This window comes from Acartia tonsa, chromosome 8 (genome assembly GCF_053477335.1).
Source record: "Acartia tonsa isolate MP-2025a chromosome 8, ASM5347733v1, whole genome shotgun sequence".
In the NCBI taxonomy this organism is placed as follows: Eukaryota; Metazoa; Arthropoda; class Copepoda; order Calanoida; family Acartiidae; genus Acartia; species Acartia tonsa.
This window is the reverse complement of record NC_137267.1, coordinates 18934657-18952430: the sequence shown is the minus strand read 5'-3', so window position 1 is coordinate 18952430 and position 17774 is coordinate 18934657. Positions and strand designations below refer to the sequence as shown.

General features: G+C 34.0%; 2 protein-coding genes across 3 annotated transcripts in view; both read left to right on the top strand.

The window, feature by feature from the left end:
* Positions 1–16641, top strand: part of LOC145326172 (aldehyde dehydrogenase 1A1-like) — a 31253-nt gene extending 14612 nt beyond the window's left edge. The window contains exons 5-16 of the mRNA XM_080169319.1: positions 679–760; positions 1013–1102; positions 1451–1566; positions 2117–2235; positions 2576–2630; positions 3223–3318; positions 3574–3627; positions 12940–12985; positions 13608–13702; positions 15302–15415; positions 16015–16098; positions 16477–16641. Of these exons, the coding sequence (XP_080025445.1) occupies positions 679–760; positions 1013–1102; positions 1451–1566; positions 2117–2235; positions 2576–2630; positions 3223–3318; positions 3574–3627; positions 12940–12985; positions 13608–13702; positions 15302–15415; positions 16015–16098; positions 16477–16554 (1029 nt within the window). The 3' untranslated portion in view covers positions 16555–16641. The remainder of the gene's footprint in view (positions 1–678; positions 761–1012; positions 1103–1450; positions 1567–2116; positions 2236–2575; positions 2631–3222; positions 3319–3573; positions 3628–12939; positions 12986–13607; positions 13703–15301; positions 15416–16014; positions 16099–16476) is intronic.
* LOC145326173 (ral GTPase-activating protein subunit alpha-1-like) lies at positions 5523–8621 on the top strand. 2 transcript variants are annotated; one of them, XM_080169321.1, is made up of 5 exons: positions 5523–5789; positions 6334–6451; positions 7066–7152; positions 8068–8124; positions 8462–8621. In XM_080169321.1, the coding sequence occupies exons 1-4, from the start codon at positions 5686–5688 to the stop codon at positions 8107–8109; spliced, it is 351 nt and encodes a 116-aa protein (XP_080025447.1). In that variant the 5' UTR covers positions 5523–5685; the 3' UTR covers positions 8110–8124; positions 8462–8621. The 2 variants fall into 2 exon arrangements, with proteins under 2 accessions (XP_080025447.1, XP_080025446.1); XM_080169320.1 differs by lacking the exons at positions 8068–8124; positions 8462–8621 and having other exon boundaries at positions 7066–7594.
* Positions 16642–17774: the final 1133 nt, after the last annotated feature.

Below are 17774 nucleotides of genomic sequence, written 5' to 3'. Positions count from 1 at the left end.
AAGGAGCTATAGCATAGCCTCTTATCATAAGGGGCGATATGAACGCTCCTTAAAAGGGGCTTTCACATCGCTCCATATGATGAGAGGCTATGCTATAGCTCCTTGAAGGAGCTATAGAAAATTATCGCTCCATATGGAGGGATGTCGTGAAAAGGAGTATACCCCACTTTTTTAATGTTTTCCCTCAAAGTGTTTAGCACAGAACCCCCACCCCTCCCATAGTATTGAAATAAATTAAAAATAAGGGAGGGTTATTTTATTCTTGATACCTAACCGCTGCAGAGGGCCCAAAACTTGCTGAGACTAATTCTTCGGAACCCTAATCCTACAGGGCTACCCTGTACCCATTAAAGCGTAACCTAACCTAAGTACGGCAAAAACACGAAAAACAAACCCTCCCCTCATTTTAATAATTTAGTGCTGTAAAAGGGAATAGATAATTATAAAAAAAATTTAAGCAAAACTTGGTGTGTGGAATTATGTAATTTTTAGATTTATCAAGTAAATTGCCAATTTTAAAAAAAGCCTCCCCCCCCCCCCCTACAAAGAAAAGTTTCTTTAACTTTCTTTTGGAAAATACAATTGAATATGGGTGTCGACTTCCCCACTTCCTTCAAATGCACTAGAGTTCTCTAGGTGCGTAGCTTCTTGTTGATTAATATTTAATTTTATTAATAGGTTGGTGTATGTGGACAGATTGTTCCCTGGAATTATCCTATTGTTATGCTTTGTTGGAAATGGGCGACTGCCCTCTGTGCAGGTACACAGGAATTAATGGATAAAAGATGATAAAATAATCCTTCTATATTGTGTAATTTTTTGGAATAGTGTCTTTTTAAGCTTCTTATTTTGGGGTAGGAAGGAGTTTTCCTCAGTGTATTGCCCATTTCCTTTAAGGTATATTAATAGACTATGATTGTTCATACTAAAACTATAAAAAGGATAGGAAATATTATATTTATTGCTACCCATTAGGTTAGGTTTCTTCTATTAATGCCTAATCATATTTTAGGCTGTACTGTAGTTCTGAAACCTTCTGAGCTCACCTCCTTGACTGCTTTGTACATTGCATCTCTAGCTAAGGAGGCAGGATTTCCCCCAGGTAAAAACTAAAATAACTTAGAAGACTTTAAGTTTAAAGATTATTCGATATTGTTAAGAGATGAAATATTATATGGTAAATGCTATTTCTGATGTAGATAACATTAGTCATAGTGTTCAGTGTTGTTACTGATTATGGCAGTATTGTAGATGCTACTATTATATACTATTCTCTTGACTTGATAATACTAATATTTAGTCAATTCTGTTCCTGAATATATTGCAAGAGCTGCTCTTATAGAGGAAAATGATGACAGTGAAAATCAAGCAGTTTTAAATTTTGTTTCTGGTTATTCAAGTAAAGCAGGAGCTACTCTTAGTGAGGTAATTGATGATACTGATATTTAAGGTGTTGTCAATGTTGTTCCTGGTTATGGAAGTATTGCAGGAGCAGCTCTTGCTGAACACATGGATGTTGATAAGATTGCCTTCACTGGATCTACTGTTGTTGGTAAACTTATCCAGGTATAACTTTATCATTGCAGAACATCTTTTTAACTGCTGAAAATCTAAGCAATCCTTATAATAAAGTACCAGGATGTGCTTGTCTATTTGTCTGTTTGTTTGTCTGTCTGCCTGTCTGTACCAAAAGATCTCGCTAACCGCTGAATCGATTGCGTTCTCCTTAACAGGGTAGCTTCTCATAGGTCATGGGAAGGTTTATAACTATTTTGGGGGAGAGTACCACCATCCTCTCAAGAGAAATCACAAAAAAAAAGAAATTTAAAATAAAAATATTCGTAGAGCCTTGGACACAACATAGAAATCGCACTATTTTTAAAAACTTTTCTTTTAAAATTGGCCGTTGGAATTCAACTTCCCTCCTCTCAAGTTCTCCTAGAGGCCTCTAGGGGCGTAACCGCTAGTATGAAATATTTCAACAAGCAACATAGCAAAAAGTGGTTTACAATATTTTCATTCAGAACACAACAATATTTATTAATTCTGTAACAATAAATAAATCAGTAACCATAATTTCATATTAACTTTTTTTCTATCAATTTGGTTTGATTAGGCTGCCTGTGCTAAATCCAATCTGAAGAGATGCACCCTAGAGCTGGGAGGAAAGAGTCCTCTTGTTGTATTTGATGATTGTGGGGACCTTGATGCCGCTGTCAAGATTTGTCATGACAGGTATGCTGAATCTGATAGTATTAGTTCTTTGCAAGTCTTGGTTTTGTCATTTTTGTCATTTTACTTTGCTTCTAATGGACACTAAGATCCTTGTATCAAATATTTTTTTAAAAATGATTGTGTGATTATAGACAGCTTTGTTATTTCCGAGGGGCCAATGGCCCAGGCTAACAAAACTGATACTGATTTTAAATTTTTTTATATAGATAAGTGTCTGTTTTACAATGCAATACATGATTTTTAGTATGGCTAAGAACCGGTTCTAATCCACCGGATTTTAATTAGTCTTGAAGCCATACAGGAAAATATATTCCAAAGAAATTGACAAATTTTTGTTAAGTGTTTTTGAGAATATGGGACAATGTTGTTGTGCTGCTACTAGAACTTTCGTTCAGGTTAGTTGGAAATACAGAGCTGGATCTTTAAACCATTTCAATGGTGCGCCAAAATGGGGGTCGTCGAATTTCAGCCAATCACAGCGCGGCATTTCGTAAAATTCTGTGCTCTCATTGGCGGAAAGTTGGCTCACCCCGATTTGGCGCACGATTGAAATGATTTAAAGATCCAGCTCAGAAGGGAAATTTTCCTGACTATATAATAAAGGCAAATATTTCTTGGGTGTTGATTCAACAAATATAGCGTTTTATCTTTATAGACTAATTTTCCATAGCTATATTTTCTAGGGTTTTAATTTAGGAAATATAGAAGAAGATATTTTCAGACTTTTTGTCTAGCATGTATTTATTTGGTTTTAATATGTAGAAGTCAAGATTAAACAAATGTACCCCTTTAATTATTGTGTAAATTCTTTATCAATCCATATTTAAAACAAACTTTTTCTAGCTTCTGTGATTTTATTTTGGTAAACAAAATGAGGAAGAAGTCTACATATTTTTTGTATACAATTTCTACTATCAATCTTTATTGTGATTATGAAGACCTTATTTGTTAACTTAATGGCAGACTAACAACAATATATTATCCCAGGCTGGCATCTATGATGAGTTTGTATCCAAAGCAGTGGAGCTGGCCCGTCAGAGGAAGGTTGGCAGCCCTTGGGAGGACGTCGACCAAGGACCTCAGGTTTGACTTTTTGATATTCCTATGGTACGTCTTTTTGTCTGGTTGTCTGTACTGATTTGAATGTTTTTGCCTTAGGATCTACTTTAAGTCTGGCCTTAAGTTGATTTAAATGTACATTCAATAGGTGTTATGAAAGAAAATCGGCACTAAATTTTACGAGCAATTATGTATTTTATAGTTTTTTTAGAACTTAAATTTTCTCATGAATTGAATAAAGTAATACTATAAGGTGTAATACTATTAATTATTCTTAAGGTTGACAAGAAATCGCACGAGAAAGTTCTTGGCATGATTCAAAGTGGCATTGAGGTAAATGTTAAAATTAGTTTACTACAATCTTAAGTTTTAGAGGTGTTAATGTGTCGCACCCCATAACAAAATAAGTTGACGTGTATATATGATCCCTGAAATATGGGGGGGGGGCCCAGGTTCTACGAAATACCAGAAAAAAAAATTCTTTTACCAGAAAAGTGGTAAAGCTGGTCAACCTGGTAAAATTTACCAGTTTCGTGGTAAATTTTACCAGCAAAAATTTTAGCCAAAAAAGTAGTAAATTTTTACCATTTTTTTTGTAAAATTTGACGAAACAAAAAACCCCGTTTTTTGTGTTTTAAATTAAAAACAGCTCTTCATAATCAGTTGTAGTACTTTAAAATAATGACTTCTATACAATGAAGCCTAAATTTAAAATTTTTTTTTTTTTTTTAAATTTTACCACTTTTGGAAGTTTTACCAAAAATGTGGTCAATTTTACAACTCTATTTTTCAGGTTAAGTCCGAATTTTCGGACTTAGACAAAAAACGCAATTTGGTCAATTTTTACCAAAAAGTTGGTAAAATTTGACAAGGTATTTTTTTAGGCTAAGTCCAGATTTTTGGACTCTGACAAAAAAAATGAACTTGGTAAAATTTGACCAACTTTTTGGTAAAAATTGACAAGGTAAATTTTTAGGCTAAGTCCAGATTTTTGGACTTTGACAAAAAAAAAAACTTGGTAAAATTTGACCAACTTTTTGGTAAAAATTGACAAGGTAAATTTTTAGGCTAAGTCCAGATTTTTGGACTTTAACAAAAAAAAAAACTTGGTAAAATTTGACCAACTTTTTGGTAAAAATTGACAAGGTAAATTTTTAGGCTAAGTCCAGATTTTTGGACTTTAACAAAAAAAAAAACTTGGTAAAATTTGACCAACTTTTTGGTAAAAATTTTTACTTTTTATTGAATTTTTTCGCATAAAAGAAGCTAACTTTTTTTTAAAACCTTGAAAATTATTTCATCATTTCTTTTAAAACATCCTCCCGCATCGTCAAAAATATATCAAATTTAATATTTACTTATTTGAGCTAGCTTCATACGAATTAAAATTAAAAGAAAAAAAATCCAGGGTGTGTTTACGCAGATGTGCCGTGTGCATTTGAATTTATCGATTTTTCATCTTTAATATAAATATAAGCTTTCGTATATTCCCCTGAATGTTTCTAAAAGAAAGACAGAGATTTCGAATTATAGAGTAATTTCGCTACAAAACTTATATTTTTAAGTTTTGAAATTTATGGCACCTCTGTGCGCGCATGCGCACTATTGATAAGCTTATGATTATTTGAATATAGAGTGCCAAAAATAATTATTAGTTTTGATTCAATTTAATCAAATATTTTGAATCAAGAAGTAAATTACTACTCAATTTTCTCTAAATATTTAAATTTGTAGAATTTACAAGGAAGATTTTTTTTAAGCAAGATGTTTAAAAATGTGGCAAAATTGTGGAACAACAATGTTTCATGATTTCTATATTTATGTTGTCTTTGCCAACCGGAAATACCACCGAGATGGGTTTTTAAAAGATGAATGCCACATTTTTTCGGCGTTTTTTAGACATTGATTGATTGAACGTTGACGATAGAATTTCTAACAGAGTATATAACATAAAAATACTGAATTTTAAATTATTTTTTTAGCAATTTTTCTAATGTCTAACACAGCTCTAAAAAGATGCATTAATTAATATGCAGCAAAAATGGATTGAAGATAATCTTTTTTTTTCTATGAAGGCCGTACCATCAAAAGCGAAATAATTAAATAAATCATTGTATACTCTTTTAGATTTCGCGAATGTCGCGCTTGTTATTCATAGCGTAAAAAATGTCGAAAAAACGCGGCAATATCTTTTAAGAACCCGGCCGGAAATAGAATAGGGTACAAAATTGAAAAAAATTGAAAAAAAAATTTCTAAGAGGATAACGCCGATTTTTTCTCCCATTATAGCTAAAATTAAACTTTTTCACATGGTACAGAAAGACATCCTGTTAATTTTATTTAAGAAATAGATATTCCTAATCTAACAATAATTTTATTTTGGTCAGGTTTATGGTAATGAATGTAAAGATGGACGGGCGAACATGGGAGCAGTTACTCTTTATCTTGCTGCAGATAACTCAACTCACCCTCACAGAAACACCACCAAGACGCAGGCACATAGATAATTATTATAGAGAAGTTACGATTTTCTTTAAGTATTTAAGAACAAATTCACTAGCATTTTGCTTGTAAAGAAGAAGTAATGAAATTAGTTTGTTTAGTCAGCACACTAAATCTAAAATAAAGAAAAATTGATATTAATGTAGTTTTGACCTAAACAAAGAGTTTCCAGTATGGCTTTGAAACCGATAAATATCCCCTGGATTAAAAATGGTTCTGGGCCATACTGAAAAATTACGTATTACAGACAATTTTCTATGAACAATAGTCTAGAAATTATATTATCAATACCAGCTTTGTTAGGCCAGTCCTTTGGCCCCTCGGGGCTAACAAAATTGCTATTGATCTGAAAATTTCTCATTTTACCAGTCGCGGAAAGCTGTCTATAATACGACGCGATAAATAAAATCAGAGACAAAAATACCATTTTTAGATAAAAAGTATACTTTATACCTACCTACACACTTAAATAAAAATAGCCTATTTATATTTAATTTGTTCTTGGATCTTTAGTTAATAGTTATCTATGCTTATCAGGGAGGACACCCTTGGAGGAAGGTTGACCCAGGCCATCTTCCAGACCCTCATTGTCACATGGATCAAGGCTAATCTCTATGTTGTTGTGTCCTGTGAACTTTGGGATCAGTTTCTAGAGGTAATGTTAGCTATACTATAATTAAGATAACCTGCAGAAATAGATATTTTATTACTTGGATGTTACACTAGATTTTTATTTTCCCTAATAAAGTAAAACTCCCAGTGGGCTAAAATGACGATAACCCTAATTCGCCCCCTTTACTCCATTCCGTCCCGTCCTACTGGATAAACAAACTGACCATTGAATGAGTTTCATGTTAGCAACCTAAATTGACTTCAATTTTTCCACTGTCATCAATATCCACGTATATTCTATATCCATTCCATAATGTTTTATTTGTTCTACAGTACAGGAATCAGATCTATTTGCCAATCGTCCTAAAGACAACCAATGGTTGATTGTACGTCAAGCTTTTAATTTTAAGAGGGATAAAATGAGGGATTTCAAAGGTTTGAGGTTGGTAATCTAATATATATTTTTTTTAATTTTGAAGGGAAACAAATAAGGGGTTTTACGGGTTGAGTGGAGTTAACACCCTTTAAGCCCCACCCTTTAAAATCTGTATCAAGAATTAAAAATGAAGTTTGGGGACGAATTTTTGCTTCATTAATTTAGATGAATTATTTTTCCACCAACTTTTCTACTTGTCAAAATAAGTTCGTTTGTTTTAGGTTTTGAGTGGACTAACTTTATGGGAAGAATTAATCCGGGAGTGGTTTAAGACTATGGAAACCCTTACCAGAGTGTTAGCTAGACAGGTATATTATTTTTTTAATGTTTTTTCCATTAAAGTTTATAAAAATAATCGATATATTATTACTGGGATGTTGTACCACATTTTCATTTACTCTGATAAGGAGATGCTCACAGCTGGCTAAAATAAAGATACCCCCCTTCTTTAAACCCAATCCTTACCCTACTACTGGTTGAACAAACTGACCAATAAACGAATTTCATGTTAGCAAGCTAAAATAACGACAATTTTTTCCCCCTGTCGTAATATCCACGTATATTCTACATTCATTAGAGTAGGTGGTATTATCCTTTTAGAAATGTAGCGCTCGGCTCCCTAGCCTGCCTAGCCGCAGCGCTCGGCCCCCTTGCCTGCCTAGCCGCAGCGCTCGGCCCACTTGCCTGCCTAGCCGCAGCGCTCGGCTCCCTAGCCTAAAACCTAACCTAACCTAAAATAGTTGTTCGTCGGTAGTCGGGGGGGGGGGGGGGGGGGGGTGGTACAAAATTGAAAAAAATTGAAAAAAAAATTATAATTATAAAGATGTAATTTTGTTAATAATCATTAATGATGTGGATCAATTTATCGGGGATTGCCTTATCCCTTTAAATCCTTGAAGTTTTACCAACAAAATTCCGTTTGTCCCACTGTCTTATTTGAGAGCTTTACTCTCATAAACGTTATCATTGTTATTTTGTGGAAGGGAATTATGTTTTTTGTAAACGCGAAGCTTTTCTATAATTAGTGTTAAATGGCCGGTCTGTATGGACGAAACTCATAGCTATTATCATTAATTCAAGCATGTAGGAATTGTCCTATCTATTTCAAACTTGTTACCTACTGATTATTTTGGTCTAGCTAAAAAGTATAAGGTTTCTACTTTTGTCGTATTTTTTTAGTTTCATACCTATAGTTTTTGATTATAACAAATTCTTTTATTTAGATTGTAAAGAAACAAGACCTCAGATCAGCATTTGAAACATAGGGGGCAGTTGAAGAAGTAAGTTACAGAAAAGTTTCGCAGCTTATATTTATCTTTGTAGATCTGTATAATAATACAAACAATATTTTGGTTTCTTTACAACAAAATGGCTGGGTGTTGCCACCCCCTTAAAAGTCAAGGCTTGCCTTCACCTTTTCATTACTTGAATTTTTTGTTTGAAACTTTCACTACTGCTTTTAGTTAGGTTTAGGGAGATCAAGAAGGGTTTAGAATATTCCACAAGGGTAGGAGGTATTTTTAAGTTATAGGGAATTGTTTTGATTTATTTTTACCTTATTGTTATTAAACAAACTTCAGGTCTTGAAGTTATTTTTACTTCACTTTATTTTTTAAGGAAATGAACGGTACATTATATGCCGGTGAACGGCTGAGAGTGGAAATATCCCGGGGACGAGGCAGGGGACGTGGAGGCGGTGATAGAGGACGCGGAGGTGATAGGGGGCGCAGTTCTTACAGAGGTAGAGGCCGGGGTGGGGGCGGGGATAGGTATGAAAGACGCAGCCCCCCACATTACTCTAGGAAAGTTTTTGTTTTAAAAAGTAAAAGTTAGAAAATCTTTAGGTAGGCTTATTTATTAAATGTAACGTTTAAAAGCAATGCATTTTTTGTAATTTCGCCATGGACTGACGTACAGTTTTGTTATAAAGTTGCTGCGCTAATAAAACAGCAGTACCTAAGATAAAAAAATTTAAAATTAATCTTCCAAAATACTTACTAAAAATCATCGAATTTTTTTTTTTCAAAATGAAAACATTTAAAAATAACAGAGGTGGCTCTAGAGGAAGGGGAGGTGATAAGGGTGGCTTTAGAGGCAGAGGCCGTGGAGGGGACAGGGGTGGTTTCAGAGGACGTGGTGGCAGAGGGGGTGGTAGATCCCCTCCACCAAGGTAAAATTTTAAATTTTAAGATTAGTTTAGATATTGCTAGCGGCTGCGGCCCTAGCATTTAGGGGCTCTGTATTAAAAAGGATAGATAGGGGACAGAAATATAGTCTAAAACCATTCCGTGTCATATGAGAAGCTTTCCTACCTATAAAGGAGAACTCAATCGGTTTAGTAGTTATCGAAATCTTAAGCTAAAGACAAAGAACCTTTTTACTTTAAACAATTTAGTATATAAACAAAATATATTAGTGTAATTTCCAAATTTGCTAACTTTAAATGCCTACCATCTCTTTTATTGCTTTATTAAAGATTTTCTAAAATTACAATAACTTTCCTACCTAGATATGCTCTTTTTTATTAGTTCTTCCCTTTTCTACCAATCAAAAAATTTTAAAAACCTTTTTTTTAATGAATTTTAACTTTTTAAGTAAATTATTTTTATTTTTTCAGGTATGAGAGGATAGATGGCTACGGACCCCCCTCACATTACTTCACAAGGGAGGCACACCCCAGGGGCGACTACTCCCCTCCACAACAACGTTACAGAGGCCCCCCACCGCCAATGAGGGATATGTCGCCACGAGGACCCCCCCCGCGGACCTCCTCCCCCCCACCACAGAGAATATTCCCCGTCACCCAGGAGGGGACCTCCCGGTAGGGGCCCACCACCCAGGGATTACTCACCTGAACCAAGAGGTCGGCCACCCCCAAGGTAAAATCAAATTTATATCAGGGATGTAAAGGGATAAGTCAATGGCCGATAAACTGATGAACATCAACATCGATGATACATAAAATTAGTGGTTAAAAAACGTTTGAACACTCAACTTATTGAAACAATAAATCAAAATTTAATTAACTCCCCAAAGTAGTTACCTAAGCCAATGAATAAGAAAACGTTATAATAAAACTTTTGGGACTGATGAAATTAACAGTTCATTGTCTCCTCTCAATAATGACATAAAGTACCTAGTTTTTTTACCTAATTTGATTTTTAATAGGTATTTTTTAGAATTTTGATGATATATGTTATTTTTAATAGATAACGACATAACATTTACTTATTATAAACTAATCTGAATATTCAAGGTACATGTCACCACCCCCATCCAAAGGGCCACCAGGTGACTATTCTCCAGGACGCAGGGGACCTCCACCCTCCCCGGGTAGACGTGGACCAGGGACCAAGGCTATTCAGGAATGGGTTATTAAATGATTTAAGACGAAGTAAAATATTGTTTAAGTTTAAAAAAAGATTGTACTAAAATAATTTACGTTTCTGTAGACACAACGGGAAACATGGTTCTTATGGGATAGGACAAAAGACGAAGTATTGAAATTAAATCAAGATTTACCTAATAAAAATTAGGTACTCAAAGTTTTTGAGTTGACGAATAAGTAAACTTGTTTCTGAAACTTTGGATACCATTATGATATTTACACCATATTTTACCCTCCCTGCCTGGGGTTTAGGTCTAAATTTATCTAATATTAGTACTTGTTTGGGACAGGGATCTAAAGGGACAAGACAATGGCGGATAAATTGATGTACATCAGCAATGATGATACACAAAATTACCCCTTCTGTGGAGTATAATTAGTTGTTAAAACCTTTAGACACTTAACTTGATTAATCAACCATTCAAAATTCAATAAAAGTCCCTAGAGTTGTTAAAGCAACGAAGAAGAAAATAAAGCTTTGGGGACTAGTGTAATAAACAGTCCACTTCCTTCCTTCATTTAATCCTCCATAACTTAGGACCCCGCGTTCCACGACTCCATACGCCACGTGAAGCATATAATCAGTAATGCCGAGTAGTATGGACACAGCATGTTCTTGTTAGCCAGGGATGTTGTTACTGCTTATGTTTTCCAGGTAAGCTTTCCCTTTATTTTTTCTCGTTCTGCGTTTTCAAAGATGTTTAGTTAGATAAGTTTGCTGATTTTTTTGCCACGTGTCAAGATGCCTGTAGGAAATGAATGAGGGGGGAGAGGGGGAGTCGAACCTACACACTTTTATTTTTGCTTTCAAAAGAAAAAATTTAGGTGTGAGAGTAAGGGGGGGGAAGTTCTGACACATTTGCGTAAACAGCGAGTATAGGCTTTATCTTTGGGACGGACGGACGGACGGACAGACATCGTTCTACTTTGTATTATAGATTAGATATTTAGTAGGGAGGGATGGGACATTGGGCTGTAAATTACACTAGCCCCCAAAGTTTTCAAATAACATTTTCTGGATCTACTGCAGTTCACGGTAAAATATTGCTGGTAACGAATATTGCCCAAAATCTATGAATTTTAAAGGCTGATAGCTGCCAAACGGCTGAACGTACAGATCATGCTTGCACACTGTTTTAAGCAGCATAGGAAGGCCTACAAATAATCTGGAATAGCCATAAATCAATAATGCATAAATATCTCGCAGTGCAGAGAAATGCGCGAAAAAGGCCTAATTTACGCGTTTTTTCTTCAGTGAAGCTTTCCCTGTGCATCATTGGATCTTGGCTATTCCAAATTATTTGAGGGCCTTCTTATACCGCTTAAAATGGTGTGCGGGTATGATCTGTACGTTCTGCCGTTTGGCAGCTAGCAGCCTTTAAAATTTATAGATTTTGGGCAATATTCGTTACCAGCAATATTTTTCCGTGAACTGCAGTAGATCCCATTTTCTTATTCTTTGGCCTAACAACCTTGGGTACTTTTATTGATTTTTTATTGGTTGGTTCATTAAGTTGAGTGTCCTAACATTTCAATCACTTATTGTAATCTACAGAAGGGGTAACGATGTGTATCATCATTAGAGATGAACATCAATTTATCAGCCATTGTCTTATCCCTTTATATCCCTGTAATTATCTAATTAACTAATGAGCAATTTTATTCCAGGTTGAATATCAGTGATACGAGGTCGAATGGGGCCGGTGCCCAGCAAATCCAGGAGGTTGCGCAACAGTTTTCGCGGCCAGAGCAGTAGAATCAAGAAAAATATGTTTAAGTGTTGTTTCAATCAATAAAGATAAAAATGAAAACAATTTTTTTTTATTTTTGCGATTTATACCTACAAGCGATGTTTTTCTATAATTAAGGTCAGTCGTTTTTTACCACTTTCTCGTGATTTTTACCACCCGTTTTTACCACAATTTTTGGTAAATTTTTACCATATTTACCCTATTTCTGGTAAAATTTTACCAATTTAGGGCAAAAATATTACCAGGTGTTGAACAGTTTTACCACTTTTTCGGTAAAATCTTACAGAAATTTGCGGTAAGATTTTACCAAAAAAGTGGTAAAAATTGGTCAAAATCTGGTATAAATTTGCGTCCTAAAATGGTAATATTTTACCGGAAATCTGGTAAAATTTTACCGATAATTGTGGTAAAAATCGCTGGTAAAAAGCGTGAGAAAATACCACAAAAAGTGTTTTTACCACGGTTACGGTAAAATTTTACCACCTTTTAAATCGTATAGGCTGGTAAAATTTTACCATAAAAGTGGTAAAAACTAGGTGTTTTTATGGTATTAATTAGAACCTGGGGGGGAGTTAGTGCACGATAGGCACTTTAGGGGCACCGATTAATGCAGAAAAAAACAGTGAAAAGTAAAAAATACATAAATTCTCAATAATGATCATCACCGGTATGTCTATTCTGAGGTTTTATGGAGAATAACTTCACCTTTGAACATGTTATAATGTACAAAATAAAGTATAGATGTATAACCCATACAAACAATCTGTTTTCAGTGGTCGGAGCCTTTTTTTCTCTGCAAGCAAATTGATTTCTGGTCTTACTTTGCGTATTGGCTGTGTTAATATTTCCGACGCAATAGATTAATATTCCCAATTGAAAGTCCCTAAAGGGTCCCCACCCCAAGAACATTGTTATTTAATCTCTTCCTCTCTATTCTTTTACCTAATTATGTACAGGAAGGAGCTAAACTGGAGTGTGGAGGAGCAAGACATGGAGATAAAGGTATGAATGAAAGTTTTACAAAACAATCCTTGCAAAAAGTATGCTTTACTTCGATAAAAAGCCTATCTACCACTGAACCTCAACCCCTTTATTTTAAATAAAAAAATCGAAAATAAGGGGGGATTATTTTTTTCTATGCTTTTTAAGAAAGTCTTACACTTTAACCTGAAATAAGAAGAAAATAAATAAAAAACTGATTACGAACCTTTTTTTCAATATATCCTAAAAGTGGGGGGGAAGTCTATGCTCAATAATGCACTTTAAAGGAAATTACCCTATAAAATTTAATTCTTAAATTAAAAATCTATACCAGATCAATCATAAAGTAAAATGCAACATTTCAAAGTTTTTTTTGATAAGCTACTAAAATTGTCGTCCTGCTGTTTTTTGTGGAAGCAAGACAGCAATATAGGTTGCATATATCATGAGAATATGATTTTCAGGTCTTGATATTTTTAGAACTACGTGGTAGAAAAATGAAATTCTTTCAAATATTTTTCCTGTAGATGTAGTCTAAACCATTAAACAGGAAAAAATATTCAGTTCACTACATTCAAGTTTAAGTGCATTTCGTGCAACTACTCCTTTGAATGATTTACCTCATCTTTATTCTTGTACATAGGATACTTTATCCAGCCCACTGTGTTCTCTGGGGTCAAGGATGATATGAGAATTGCTAAGGAGGAAATATTTGGTCCTGTTCAGAGTATTTTTAAGGTAAAAATAGACTTGATATGATTTTAGTTTCAAAAATAGGAATATAAAAATGAGGAGATTTTCTTTTCAAGGGAGATTTATTGTCTCAACCATGACACTTTGGTTGAGTGTGACTTCCGAATTAGCGGGAAGTTCTAGAGATCTTGTTTGACGTACACACAAACCCCCAATACCAGGAACCATCAAGTTTGAACAGCAGGTTTGATTATAGATTTATTGAGGCAAACTATTTCAAAGTCCTGAAATTACAAGATCAATTAATAAACAGAATAAATATTATACGTTAACTTAAAACTTTGAGCACTAAAAAAAATCTTTTTTTTTCTTTTGGTTAAAGAATCTTTGGGTACTTTGGCTTTAAAGGAAAATTATTTGGTTTAATAAATCTTTGTTAAATGCAAAAATAAAAGCACTTAAAAAATTACTAAAACATAATAATTAAATCATAATAAAGTTTCATGTTTAGCTGGCTAAAGCCTTTTAAACTAAATAAAATCGTCCTATACGCCATTCAATTTAAATAAAATGAACAAATTCTACCTGAAGTTCTTATGGTTTAAAGCCCCTGGTATACTAGGTCCACGCACTATGAGACCAATGATAGGCCCAACTTTGTTCTCCGAAATCTTCACACACTCACATATCATTCAAAAGTAAAGAACGTGGACGCATCAAAACATAAACAATCCATGCCGCATCTCTTTAGAAAAGGAAAGTCAAACAAAGACGACATTTGCGCCTAATTTGGGATAATGAATAAGGAATTAATTTCGATCTTGATAAACACAAAGCTTCCTCGAAAAGAGGTTAAGACATTTATCTTGGGAAGATGAAGGTAATCCCCCCCCCCTCTCTTTAAAATAGTTATAAACCTTCCCTGGACCTTGAACAAGTTTACTGTAAAGGAGAATAATATCGGTCCAGAGATCTTTTGTTACACACAGACTCACAGAAATAGAAATAGAAGAATAGAAGCATATTTTGAACCCTTTTTTCGTAAGAAGGAACATTTCTAGCAGACAAAAGTATTGTTTACTTTCAACTCAAGCTGATGTGGATTCTTAAGAAATTATAGACTCGCTACTCGATAGTGAGGCAAAATTATTTTTGGGAAAAATCATCCAAAAGCACATTAATAATCTACAAAAATTAAACAAAATCATATGTTAATAACCCTTTTAAGATTTTATTTAATTTTTGTAAATTTTTTTATTCGATTTTGGAGGATTTTTCACAAAAATAATTTTTCCTCACCAGCGAGTAGCCAGCCAAACTTTTTTTTAAGATTCTACCTCGTTACTAAGCTTTCAAATTTAAACAAAATTTTTGGGCATTTAATTCTGATTAAATGAAATTAAATGTATGTACCGATGCGATTCTCCTATTGGCTCAATCAGACATTCCCTCTCTTTCTTAGTACCTTTATTCTCACAGGCTTACTCAAATGTATAGCAATATCTTGTTACTTTTCAATTAGTATTATGATTCATTCTGTATTTCTTTTGGACAATATTTTCCTATTTGATCTTCAAACAATACATTCTAATTAATTATTCAATCCTCTCTTAAGAAATTGACATATCTATTTTACCATTTTAGTTTGAGACCATGGAGGACGTGATAGAAAGAGTGAACAATACCACTTATGGTCTAGCTGCTGGAGTATTGACTAAGAATATTGATAATGCTCTTACGTTCGCCACTGCTGTTGAGGTAAAGCTTTTTTTCACAGGAAACAAAAAATATCCTAAATTGTTAGTTACTATAAAATGCTTTATTATATTAATAACAAATCTTGCGAACTTTTACTGAAAAAAGTTATACTATTTATTAGTAGGGAAACTACTCTACTAGTGTTCTTGTCTTTCTGAAATGTTAGGTGGTTAACTATTTTTATTCTCAGAAATACAGATAAATCACTTTCCTTTTCTCTTCCGCCGCGAAAACCTTCACTTCTTTTTGCTTACTCTTCCAATACCCTTCTCTTCAACTTCCTTAACCATTTCCTTAATTTTATCAAATCATTCCATATTTTAACACTATTTAAAACAGATAAGCTAATATTATATATACTATTCTTTGCTTTTTAGAAGCGAAGCTACTCTATAATTCAAGATGTCTGTCCGTCTGTCCTCATATCTTTTGTTTTTTGGTCCCATTTTATAGGTTTTTGTGGATAATAGTATTAAATCCATATTTCCCGTTTTTCTGAGCATCGAGTATGCTTTTAAAATCTATTTGTCCGAATTATAATCCTTATTTTTTGGTGCCTCGCTGCTTATGAATGTTGTCATCCTTGTTTTTATGTGTAGGCTGGTTCAGTGTGGGTGAACTGTTACCTGGCCAACATGCCACAAACTCCATTTGGGGGCTACAAACAATCTGGATATGGCAGGAAAGGATTATACACTTAATCAGTAAAGTGCACAGGGTTTTGCAGGGTAAACATTTGAAGGGGGAAGAAAAGGTGGAAGGCAGTCTTAACAAATTTCAGTATCAGTAAGATGGGTGTTGATATCCCTCTACAAATTGTAAATAAACATATCAATATTCAATATATGGGAATTGGTAAGGAGGGGCCAGATGTATAGCGAAGCTTCACGAAAAAGGGAAAACTCAATACGATCAGCAGTTATTAGAATCTTAAGCTTCAGAAAAAAAACTTGGTATTAGAGTATAGAGAAACACAGAGTAGGATATAGAGTAACACACGTAGAAAGAAAGACATTACAATGCTTTAATAAATGTAAGTGCATATGATTGTTGAAATTAGGGAACTTGGCCCTGAAGGAGCACTGGAATATGTGGAGAACAAAACCATTACTATTGCTGTGCCTCAGAAGAATTCCTAAAAAATAGATATTGAAAATTATGATACTTTTAGTTTCAACTATCTGTGATATGTAAAATGATGATATAATAATAAATAAACGATTTTACTTTGCTCTATTAAAAACAAAGCTTTTCTATTATTAGTATTGGTCCATTCGTCTGTAAGTAACTGATAGCTAGCTCTTTTCGTTGATTTAGGCAAATTAGAATTTTTCGATTTACTTCTTTTATAATGGGCCCTTCATCGCACTGTAATCGGGGGTGGACTTTTAGTATGTTGTGTAGACTATAGACATGTTAGAAAAACTTAAGTTTTAAATTTGAAGTCTCCAAGTCAAAAATTGCGGTCACAGAAGCCTTTTAAAGATTTCTTGAGACTTGGAGGATCAGAGGTGGGTCTTTATAAACTTTTTATGTTTCTTTACGTCTATAAAAGAAGCCAAGCCTCGACAATAAACAGTTTTCTTTATAGATGTTAAGAAACGTAAAAAAGTTTATAAAAACCCACCTCAGGACGTCATACCTGGAACCTGAAATTGACTTGTACATTATATTTCATATAAGGATGTATTACTAGAGGATAGTTTAGTATTTTGGTAACATAAAATGTTTTGTCTATGTAAAAACAATTTTTTTTGCTATTTACCTGGATGACCCTGCCAGGTTTGTTGCATCCCCTGCCCGCCAGGATGGAGATATTCAAATTATTCCAACCCTCAGTTATGTGTCATACCCATATTTAAAAAGTCGCACCGTTATGGCTCACTATCTTTAACACACAGAAAATGAGAAAATACAGAGGCAGGTGGAGGCGTTCAACGGCCTTCCCCTCTCCCTCCGACCGTTAAGGGTTAACTTTAATTGTTTGGTTCATATAGTTCAGTGTCCAAACATTTAAACCACTCATTTTAATCTACAGAAGGGGTAGTTATTATTATCATTGAAGATGTATATCAATTTAGGGAGTAAGGGAGGGGACAATTGATCGAATATTCAATTTTTAGGAGTCTCAGACTTTGGGTACTGGCTTAAAGGGAATTTAGCATGTTCTGACTGACTTTGGGTACTAGCGCATCAAATGCTGCTAACTCGCTGCGTTAGTTTTGAATATAGCAGACGGATATATTTGTTATGAGATGGCTTGTTTTAAATTTTTTTTACTCAAAAAATATCATTTCATAGATAAAAACTTTATTGTGATATTTGTATAATAAACAATCTAAGAACCGTCAAATTTGTA

Bases quoted from the DNA above. Each gene is read 5' to 3' on its own strand.
- LOC145326173 (XM_080169320.1), top strand. From the start codon at position 5,686: ATGGTAATGAATGTAAAGATGGACGGGCGAACATGGGAGCAGTTACTC. The intron at 5,790-6,333 runs GCACATAGATAA...TATGCTTATCAG, and splicing joins GAAACACCACCAAGACGCAG to GGAGGACACCCTTGGAGGAA. The intron at 6,452-7,065 runs GTAATGTTAGCT...CGTTTGTTTTAG, and splicing joins TTTGGGATCAGTTTCTAGAG to GTTTTGAGTGGACTAACTTT.